This window comes from Lactuca serriola, chromosome 8 (assembly GCF_051521515.1).
Source record: "Lactuca serriola cultivar US96UC23 chromosome 8, Lser_US96UC23_V15, whole genome shotgun sequence".
NCBI classification, from domain to species: Eukaryota; Viridiplantae; Streptophyta; class Magnoliopsida; order Asterales; family Asteraceae; genus Lactuca; species Lactuca serriola.
The window spans coordinates 26,218,427-26,230,440 of record NC_136415.1 but is presented as its reverse complement, the minus strand read 5'-3'; the positions used below and the strand labels follow the sequence as shown (position 1 = coordinate 26,230,440).

Genomic DNA, 12,014 nt, shown 5'->3' with positions numbered 1-12,014 from the left:
AAGCCTCTAACTCAAAATTAGCTCTCAATCATACCAAAAATGGCCCAAATCTCAAATGATAATAGATCTAGATACAAAAGAGCCCAAGCAACAGATTATTACCTCAAATATATGCTCCAACTGAAGTAGATCCTAGATCTATCCAAGCCCCTTGATATTAGCCTCTAATTTCTCAAGCTCCTTCCACCAAATTCCTCTTCCAAGCTCCAATCTCCTCAACAATGAAGTATCACACGAAAATTAGGGTTTCTGGAACTCTCAGGGGGATTAGGAGGCTGGGAGAAGGACATAAAGTCCTTTAAATAGGGTACAACCCTCGGGATTAGGGTTTTCTTTCTTCAGCACCAACTCATCGAGTCGAAGCCGCCGACTCGGTGAGTTGGCCACTTAAACCGCGACAGAATCCCGCTCCGACTCGCCGAGTAAGCAGACCTACTCGTCGAGTCCCTTTCCTAAATTTACACTTTGCACCCTCCAACTTCTTGCTTCTGAACTTGGGATGTTACGTTTTTACTTTGAATATGTAATGTAGTTGTCATTTCTTACAGATGCAAAGGTGGTTGGGAAGTTATCTCCAATGATGATTAAAAAAAATTGTTTCTCTTCACTAGTATTAGGAGACATCTTAATCATCTATTTGGAAATTTTAATTTTCGTGGTTGAGTTTACCTTATTTTTTCGGTTTTGGACTTCAGGGACATCAAGTTGTAAATTTGATTCTTATTTGAGATTTTTATAATGTTTTGTGTCCCAAAGTAATATAGTACAATCACAAAATAAAGATAAAAGAAAAAAAGAAATTTAAAAGATATTAAGAGCAGTAAAGTCATCTTACTTGGCCCATGGACCAACATAATTGCAAACACCAACAATCATGTACCAAAATTATAATTTACTCTATTTGATTTTGATAAATTTGCAGTTGGTTGTATGTTGGTCCACATGAGACTAGAGGTTCTTTTTCAATCGACTTCTCTATTTATTTGTGTTTCTGTCTTTGTTGTTTATGATTTAGTTTGGTAGATCTGAAAGAAAATATTTGTGTTTCTGTCTTTGTTGTTTATGATTTAGTTTGGTAGATCTGAAAGAAAATACAGTATATGTCAAATTCTTAATAATCATGATAATTAAATATAGGTTAATTAGTACTTTTCAAAGGTTACAAGATAGGCTTCGATTAATGATTAATTTATTTCCTGTTTATATTGAAAACGGTGAAGAAAGACGGTTTACTCTTATCCAGAGATAGCACTAAACAAAACTTTTATTTTCCACAGAAAAGTTCAGGATTTGCGGTTTTGTAGGCGTTGAGGTTTTTGTATGAAATCAAGATGATTTTGCTTGGTAGAAAGTTTGATTGGCTTTCAGCTAAGTTCATGAATAGTTTGATTATTTTTTAATAATGTACTTTATCTTTAAAAATTTTATTCAATTATTAATTTAGGACTTGTATATTGTTTTACTTTTTATGACATTGTACGTTGAAAAATTCCACTAATTATAACATTGTAGTTTTATTTTTTAGGTACTAGATGATCCTTCGTGGGCCGTGCTAAGCACGGCTTTAAAAACATACCTAATATATATATATATATATATATATATATATATATATATATATATATATATATATATATATATATATATATATATATATATATTCCACAAGATTGGGATTTTACCTATAAGTGGTTTTGTATTTTGCAAGATTATAAACCTCACCTATCTGAAATAATTATAATTTGAAACATATATATTTTTTTATATGTTACATGAAATTTGGAACATATTTTTAAGCTTAAAGCAATATATGAATCACTTTTCATTCGAATGTCGTCTAATCACATTCGGTAATTTGAAACATATATTATTGTTATCACTTTAACAAAATATAATTAATATTTATGACTTAATTTCAAAATTGACTAAATGTGAAAACAACATAAATAGGAATCAAAAATATTATTTAAAATTTACAATAATTTAATGACCATGTAACGACACAAAAATAATATTCAACATATTAAAAAACAAATGTCCCAGAAAAATACATATAACAAAACTACCTAGGATATAAAATGCAATACTCGTATTTGTATAGAATAATATAAAATACAATACTCATATAAACGGTCGACAAGTAGCAATTTGTATAAAGAAAAAGTCAACGTGTGTGTATCGTGTGTGCATTAATATATATGGCAAATGACCATATAAAATGTGAGTAAGAGGTAAAATAGATCATTAAAGGCTCAAAGCCCTCTCTTTCTCAGTGAAGATGACTATGATTGGCAACCTGATAAGATCTGGTAGAAGGCAGCTTCACACAATCATCTCTAAAGAAATCATTAAACCCTCTTCCCCGACCCCTTCACACCTCAAAACTCACAATCTCTCGTTCATCGATCAAGCCACCATAAGCACGTTTGTCCCGTTTGTTACATTCTACCCTAACACAGGAATTTATCCAAGTTCCCATGATAAAACAGTTGACCTGAAGAAGTCGCTATCTCAAACATTAACCAAGTACTACCCTTTTGCTGGTAGGTTCGCCAAGTTAGCACCATCCTTTGTAGATTGCAACGACCAAGGAGCTGAGTTTCTTGAAGCTTCCATTGATAGCTCGCTCTCTGATTTCCTTAAAACCTCGCAGCATCAAGATCTCGACCAATTCTTTCCACATGGTCTCGTAAATCAAAGATCCAATCGTCCAGATGATGATGATCTTCAAAGCAACGGAGTGATCCCGCTGGCTGTTCAGGTCAACCATTTTGAATGTGGAGGAGTAGCGGTGGCTATGTCGTTGTCCCACAAGATAGCAGATGGAAACAGTTTTGTTCATTTTTTAAGCGACTGGGCTAAAACGACACAATTGTTATCATCGAGAGAGCAGAAACATGGACTTCCCGACGACCCCCACTTTATTCCTTATGAATACATGAATCTAAATTATAATGGGTTTACACTTGGATCCGATGAATGTGTTACAAAGAGTTTCATTTTCCCTAAAGCAAAGATAAACGAGCTTAAACTCAAAGTCAAAGCCATGACCGCAGAAGCTGGACAACCCATCACAGACCCTACTCGCATTGAAGTTTTGAACTGGCTGCTTTATAATTCTGCAGTGACAGCAGCCACCAAAAATAATTCAGGGTGTTTCAAACCCACCGGTGTTGGTCAACTAACAAACATGAGAAGCAGATTTATGGAGAAGTTGCCTGAAAAGAGCATCGGAAATTACTTCATGATAATGGATACTCTAACACACAACGAAAGTGAACTGAAGCCGGAGTCCTTCTTCAGTGAGCTCCGGAAGCAAAAGAAGATGTTCCAAGGCATAAGAGATATCCAAACCGCGTTTGATATTCTTTCGGGAATTACTGTAAAAGAAGGTCAAAGAAGATTTGATAGTGTTTATCTTTCTACAAGCTTGTGTGGGTATTCTACATATGAGATTGATTTTGGGTGGGGAAAGCCTGTAAAAGCAACCATGGCCGGAGATCTAAGGAAGAATAGCTTTATTATGATGGATGCTCCAGACGGAGATGGCATTGAAGTACTCGTGTGTTTGGGAAAGCAAGATTTGGCCGTTGCTCAAAGTGATCCTGAGCTTCTTGCCTTTTCTAATTAGTTTTCTTATGTGTGAAGTTTTACATGAGTGCATGAATTCCAAATCTAAGTAGCTAATTAAGTTCTTTGTTCATACATGCATGTTTCATATCGTAATGACTCAAAACAGTGTACGTTGTAACTTTTTTATCAATAAGATCTTTTGATTTCCTTTCTATTTTTTTTATTTTATTAATATATAATAAGCTAGGTAGTTATTAATTTATCATGTTGCTTTGAATGGAAGAAGACTTTTTTTATGTGTTCGTGAAAGCTATTATGTGATTAATAAATACCTTATTATAAAGATTTTGTGATGGAAGAAGACTTTTGTGCGCCTTGATTATATCCCTGAAGCAACATGTTCTTATTAATCAACGGCTGTATAAAAGAAAAACAATAAGTTATTGTTATACTGATTGTGCCCCATAATAAGTATCTTATAACATGAAAGTTATACTTTATGTTAGCTGTATTTTATAATAGGATATTAGCGAAAATGACCATTATAAATATTAAATAAAGTATAAATAAAGTGATAATACGAAGTGACCAACTACTTTAACTTAAAAAAAAAAGATCATCATGTTTTATGATAGGTTATTTTAACTTAAAACTACGAATTAGATATGATATCAATGCTTTAATTTTAAAAAGGTTTATTGCAAATAAGGAAAAAAATACAAATTATATATACGTTTAATTTAGTATGGAATACATTGTTCCTAAGACAGTGATTGTTATGTAAAATAAAAAAGATAAAAAAAGATAAAATACATTAATTTTACAATATAATATCGTTATTTTTGTAAATATCCATTTTCTAATTCTTCTAAAATACAAAAAACAAGTCAACGAACATTTATTCAATAGTGAAGTAGCAAAAACAATTAAGATAGACATGAACCGGTCCACATTTTAGAACCTCTCTCTCTCTCTCTCTCTCTATATATATATATATATATATATATATATATATATATATATATATATATATAGCTGTCATGTATGTAATATTAGGTATAGAACTATTTAAATTTACTTTATTTTGATTAAAAAACAAAATTTTCTTTCACTGTTAGCTTTTTCCTATTACTTTTGAACTCATATTATTTTTTAAAAATAACATCATAAATGGTCCTTGTGGTTACCTAAAATCTGAAGTTTAGTCTCCGTGGTTTAAAAACCTCATAGATAGTCCCTGTGTTTTCAAAACTTTTGAAGTTTGGTCCTTTTTGCTGACTCCGTTAAGTTTTGTCCGTTAACTAAAGGACATTTTCGTCATTTCGCTACCATAAGGACAATTTATGATGTTTTTTATTATTTTTTTGAAAAAAAAAGAAAATGAAATTTAATATGCAAGGGGTCCCACCCCTCTCTCTCTCTCCATTAGCCCATCATCGTTCCTTCTTCCTCCACTCATTCCATCGTCTAAATGGAAAAGAATACCATCGAAGCAAACAACAATTTCTCCGATTACATATTCACAACTTAATCGGATCATTACTATGTTTCCCCAAAATCAGAATCAATATAGGAGGCGGAAGAATTATGACAAGGGTGGAGAGAACCCTGAAACGGACCCAATTAAGAATTAGTAATGAAAGCTCCAAAAATAGAGAGACCGTTTGAAAGTTCTAACCAGACGGAGAGTATGCTTGTTCCAATCAACTTTCATGTGATAAACTTGAAACGACCCAAAAATACGACTCGAAAATTTCATTTTTAATATAACCATAATCATAAAACGGAGTATATCATAATAAAACCATGCGTTGCAAATCTCAAAACCATACTAAAATACAAATGAGAAAACGGTGTCATGACTGTATTAAAACATATATAAGATAACTGATCAACTCCCATGATAAAAACTGTGGCTGTGGTGTGTGCGATGCCATCATCCCGAGCCCTTCCCTCTGCTTGCGGAAGTACCTGAAACCAAAACTGAAACTGTAAGCACGAAGCTTAGTGAGCTCCCCCAAACTACCACATACCACATAATAACTTATAAAGCACATACTGGGCCTTGCCCACTGCATCGGACCGAAGTCCGGCTAACCGGGGCCTTGCCCCATACATCGGACCGAAGTCCGAAGCTGGCTGAAACATCGGACCGAAGTCCGAAGCTGACTGGGACCTTCGTCCCCTACATCGAACCGAGTCCGAAGCTGACTAGGACATCGGACCGAAGTCCGAAGCTGACTGAGACATCAGACCGAAGTCCGAAGCTGACTGGGACCTACGTCCCCTACATCGGACCGGAGTCCGAAGCTGACATCGGTCCGAAGTCCGAAGCTGACTGGGACCTTGCCCCCTACATCGGATCGAAGTCCGAAGCTGACTGAACATAGCATAAACATATCATCTAGCATAAACACATAACCCTGTCTGAACCACGAAGGCATCAAACATACTAACTACTACATCGGACCGAGGTCCGAAGCTGACTGCTAGCTAAACGGACCAGCATTGTGGCCTTAGACCCGTTACTACTGGAAGGAACACTCACCTCGTGAACTGGCTGCTGTGTGAATGGCTCTGGAAGCTAACTGCTGCTGCTCCGGTATCTCCCCAGCTACAAGGCCATAAACACACTCAATCAAATACTAAACACTGCACTGGGGTAAAATGACTCTTTTACCCTTGGTCAAAGTCAACTCTCCCGGTCAAAGTCAACCCACAGTTGACCTGACTCGCCGAGTTGGGCCACCAACTCGCCGAGTCTCTAATCTCATTTCACAACCCCACTCGTAGCTACTCGTCGAGTATGGCATCGACTCGACTAGTACTCTCTCTATCCAAGAACTCAGACAATCTTCATCCGACTCGCCGAGTCATATGAACAACTCGACGAGTTGTTCTTGAGCTTAAGAAGATTGCCTTGGACTCGCCGAGTTGTATGAACAACTCGCCGAGTCCCTCCATTACTGAGTCTGCTCTCCGACTCACTGAATCCACTCTAATACTCACAGGCTTCCACTCGTCATCACTCAAAAGGGGAAAAACGGGGACTCGCGACTCGACTCGCCGAGTCGCTTGCATGCAACAACTCAAAACTCGATTATGCTTGAATCCAGTGTATAAAACTAATAGATCTGGACTCCCTTAACTCGATTAGCACGTAAAGATTCTATCTTTACGTGCCCATATGCATCCATGAAGCTAAAATGGCTCAAAAAGCATAATAAAGGCTAGATCTAGGGTTTTCATGCAAGGTAACTTCAAAAAGGCAATAGATCTGGGCTCTACAACTCCTAAATGAACAGATCTAAGGATATCTCGACATAATAGGGCATCCATACAATCATAAGGCTTGAGAGAAGCATCAAACTAGATCTAGAAGAGTTCTAATGGAGGTTAAAAGCATAAAACAGGAGGGAATCCGAAGAATACCTCAGAGAACTCTGATTTGCCCTTGGATCTTTGCTCTACACCTCTTCTCCTTGCTCCTTTCTTCTTCTCCTTCTTCAAGCCTTCAAAAATTTAACACAAGAACACTTAGATCACTCAAGGATGGATTAGGGTTTTCTCACAGCTTTCTGAGGGTGAAGGAGGCGAGATTGGGGGCTATAAGGTGGATTAAATAGTGAGCAACCCGGGGATTTAGGGTTTCTTCCAGGCAGGCAGACTCGCCGAGTCCCGAATATGGACTCGCCGAGTCGCCGACTAACGCGTGCTCGAAATCCCGTCCCTACTCGGCGAGTCAGGCTATGAACTCGCCGAGTCCCTCTTGCAAACTTCTAATTAAATACTATGGAATCATCATACCGGGGACGGGTCGTTACAATTCTCCCCCACTTGGCTCAGACTTCGTCCTCGAAGTCTGCTACGGCTGAATCTGCAAATATCTTCGGATAGTGCTCTCTCATCTCCTCCTCAGCCTCCCACGTCCACTCAGACCCCTTCCGGTGTTGCCACTGCACTTTCACTAACTGAATTTCCTTGTTCCTCAAGGTCTTTGTCTTCCGGTCCAGAATCGCGACCGGTCTCTCAATATAATTCAGGCTGCTATCAACCTGAATATCCTCTAGGGGAACGACTGCTGACTCATCCACCAAACACTTCCTCAAATGAGATACATGGAAAGTGTTGTGGATCTGACTAAGCTCCTCAGGAAGATCCAACCGATAAGCAACCCGACCCACCCGGGCCAAAACCCTGAAAGGACAAATAAACCTGGGACCCAACTTGCCCCTCTTCCGGAACCTGATAACACCCTTCCAAGGTGAGACCTTTAGAAGGACCATATCACCCACCCGGAACTCCAAGTCTGAACGCCTCCTATCGGCGTAACTCTTCTGCCGACTCTGCGCAGTCTGCAGTCTACTACGGACCTGTTGGATCAACTCGGTCGTCTTGAGCACCACCTCTGTGCTTCCAATGACTCGCTGACCTACCTCGCCCCAACAAATCGGGGTCCTGCACTTCCTCCCATAAAGCATCTCAAAGGGAGGTCGATCAATGCTCGCATGATAACTGTTGTTATACGAAAATTCCGCTAACGGAAGGTACGTATCCCAACTGCCACCGAAGTCTAGAACACATGCCCTGAGCATGTCCTCGAGAGTCTGAATCGTCCTCTCACTCTGCCCGTCCGTCTGAGGGTGGAAAGCGGTGCTAAAATGAAGACGAGTACCCATCTCGTCATGAAACCGCTTCCAGAATCTGGATGTAAAACGGACATCTCGGTCTGACACCACCGATACCGGCACTCCATGACGTGCAACGATCTCGTGCACATAGATATCGGCTAACTTTTCTGCCGATATACTCTCCTGGATCGGGATAAAATGAGCACTCTTCGTCAACCGATCCACTACTACCCATATCGAATCCACTCCTCGTGCGGTCCTGGGAAGCTTGGTGACAAAATCCATGGTGATGTCCTCCCATTTCCACACGGGAATGTCTAACGGCTGCATCTTGCCGTGAGGCCTCTGGTGCTCCACCTTGACCTTCCTGCAGGTCAGGCACCTCTCAACATACCAAGCGACATACCGCTTCATGCAGGGCCACCAATAATCGGGTCGAAGATCTCTATACATCTTCGTCGCCCCTGGGTGGATAGAAAATCGAGACTTATGAGCCTCATCCATCAACACCTGCCGTACTCCTCCCCAGTACGGTACCCACACTCTCCCATGAAGTGTCAGCAATCCCCGACTGTCATAATCAAACGAAGATGCTCGGCCCACTATCCTCTCACACTTCTGCCTCTCCTCCTTGAGGCCCTCGACCTGAGCCTCCCTGATCCGTTCCAACAACTGAGTAATCACTGTCATCCTCAAACACAAATCTCTGATAGGGGCTGCCGACACTTTGCGGCTTAGGGCATCGGCCACCACGTTGGCCTTCCCTGGATGGTAAAGGATCTCACAATCATAATCCTTCAGCACATCTAACCACCTCCTCTGCCTCATGTTCAGACTCGACTGATCCATAAGGTACCTCAAACTCTTGTGATCCGTGTAGATAGTACAACGGACCCCATAAAGATAATGCCTCCAAATCTTGAGGGCAAACACAACCGCCCCCAGCTCTAAATCACGGGTAGGATAGTTAGCCTCGTGAGGCTTCAACTGTCTCGAGGCGTAAGCTATCACATGGCCTCGCTGCATCAACACTGCTCCCATACCTGTGATTGAGGCATCACAGTAGACTACGAAGTCCTCTACTCCCTCTGGCAAGGTAAGGATCGGAGCCTCGCACAACCTCTGTCTGAGGGTCTCGAACGCTGCCTGCTGCTCAGGCCCCCAACGAAATACCACCGACTTCTTGGTCAGTCGGGTGAGCGGCACTGCTATCTTGGAGAAATCCTGAATGAATCTCCAGTAATACCCTGCCAACCCTAGGAAGCTCCGAATCTCAGATGGAGACTTCGGGACCTCCCACTGCATCACGGCCTCTATCTTGGCCGGATCCACCAGAATACCCTTCTGGTTGACGAGGTGACCAAGGAACTGCACCTCGCGCAACCAGAACTCACACTTGGAGAACTTTGCGAAAAGTCTCTCCCTCCTCAAAACTTCCAGCACCTCCCTCAGGTGCTCCTCGTGCTGCTCCCGCGTCTTGGAATATACCAAGATATCATCTATGAATACTATCACTGACCGATCCAGCATCGGCCTGCACACGCGGTTCATGAGATCCATGAACGCGGCTGGGGCATTGGTGAGCCCAAATGGCATCACCACAAACTCATAATGACCATACCTGGTCCTGAAAGCAGTCTTCTGCACATCCTCATCCCTAACCCGCATCTGATGATACCCGGAGCGTAGATCGATCTTGGAGAACCAAGACGCTCCCTGAAGCTGGTCAAACAAATCATCTATCCTCAGAAGTGGGTAACGGTTCTTCACCGTCACCTTATTCAATTCCCGATAATCTATACACATACGATGCGACCCATCCTTCTTCCTCACAAACAGGATAGGCGCTCCCCAAGGCGAACTGCTCGGCCGGATGAAACCCTTGTCTAGCAGCTCCTGCAGCTGCGTAGACAACTCCTGCATCTCAGGGGGAGCTAGGCGATACGGTGCCTTGGCTATCGGAGCCACACCAGGAATCAGGTCGATCCCAAACTCAACCTGCCTCTTAGGAGGTATCCCCGGTAAATCCTCGGGAAATACATCCGGGAAGTCTCGCACTATCGGAACATCATCAACTGTCGTCTTTCCCTTCTCCCGGGCATCCAAGACATAAGCTACATAACCAGCGCAACCCTGCTGAAAATAGCGCCTCGCCCTTGCGGCGGAACAAAAGGTCGGTCCACGTTGTGGCCTCTCGCCCTGAATCACTAACTCTCCCCCACTGGGAGTGCGAACCCTCACTAGCTGAAGCTCACAGTCAATCACCGCCCCATTGGGGCTTAGCCAATCCATGCCCACAATAACCTTATTCCCTCGCAGGGGAATAGGAACCAGGTCCACTGGGAACTGCTCATCAAACAACTGAAGAGAACACCCTCTATGCACTCTGTCGACCCTCACTGTCCTGGCATCTGCTATCTCAACCTCTAATGGACAATCCAGCTCCCTTGGAGCTCTGCTAAATCTCTTGCTAAGCGCAAGCGATACGAATGATCGGGTAGCCCCTGAATCGAATAATACCATAGCAGAAATGTCGTTCATAGAGAACGACCCTATATAAAACATACAATCATAAGCAATAATCAATCAATAAAATAAAGAGATGAAGGGAAGATACATACCCGTCACCACATCAGGAGTCGCTCGCGCCTCCTCTGCTGTCATCTGAAACGCTCTACTCTTCGCCACTGGCGCCTCAGCTCGGCCCTGCCGGCCATCTGTAATCCTCAAGGGAGCAGGGGCAGGTGCAACCACCTTCCCTACTGCAGCTAAACTCGGACACTGGGACTTTTTATGTCCCCTCTGATTGCACTGAAAGCAAATCAGATCTGATGCTGCAACAGCAGTAGCAGGGGCCGTACAATCCCTGCTCAAATGCCCAGTCCGACCGCACTTGAAACAGCCGGAACTCCCTGCCTTGCACACCCCATCGTGCATCTTCCCACACCTGCCACATCGGCTGTGGCTCGGCTGAGACCTGGATCTGTGATCTGAAACCTTGGGCTTTTTGCCCGAACCTCCTGAACCCGAAACCGCCTCCGGTTTCCTCTTCTTCTCCATCTCGAGATCAATCTCCCTCTCTCGAGCCCTAGCAATCATGTCGTCCAGCGTTTTACAGCTGGACCGGCTCACAAACTGGCGGATATCGCTCCGCAACATCTCATGATAACGGGCCTTCTTCATCTCCTCATCGGCTGCATACTGAGGAACAAGAAGAGCCCTCTCCCTGAACTTGGCGGTGATCTCCGCCACGGTCTCCGTAGTCTGGGTGAGGTCCTGAAACTCTCTGGCTAACTGCTGCACCTCAATAACTGGTGCAAACTCAGCCCTGAACCTGGTAGAGAAATCAGCCCAGGTCATGGCATCCAATGCTGCATCATCTCCCATAGTATGTCCGACCTCCTCCCACCAATCCCGTGCCCTGTCCTTCAGAAGACAGGACGCCAATCTGACCTTGTCCCCCTCGGGACACCTGCTAGTGCGGAATTTGTTGGCCACATCCGCCAACCATCTAGTACTCGCTATGGGGTCCCGTGCCCCATGATAGTCTGGAGCTCCACATGCCCTGAACTCCCTGAAAGTAAGTGTGCGCGACCCCATCATGGCCGCCACCTCGGCACGGAAGGTGCCCAATCTCTCATCCATCAGCTCTAGGATCCCCTCCTTGATCGAACCGAAGATCACAGGAGTCTGCTCTAAGATGATACGAGTAATCTCTGAAGAAAGAAACTCTCTGGTCTGCTCATCCATGTGCTCGTTCCCCGAGCCTGATCCTGATCCCTCCCCGGCACCTCCACTGTCGGCTGCTGT

The 12,014-nt window shown here is 42.9% G+C and overlaps 1 protein-coding gene across 1 annotated transcript; it reads left to right on the top strand.

Annotated features, from left to right (window-relative positions):
* The first annotated feature begins 2,240 nt into the window (after positions 1 to 2,240).
* LOC145071248 (akuammiline synthase 1-like) lies at positions 2,241 to 3,787 on the top strand. The gene has a single exon (XM_079018161.1). It carries the CDS (start codon positions 2,279 to 2,281, stop codon positions 3,629 to 3,631), a length of 1,353 nt encoding a protein of 450 aa, XP_078874287.1. The 5' UTR covers positions 2,241 to 2,278; the 3' UTR covers positions 3,632 to 3,787.
* The last annotated feature ends 8,227 nt before the right edge of the window (positions 3,788 to 12,014 follow it).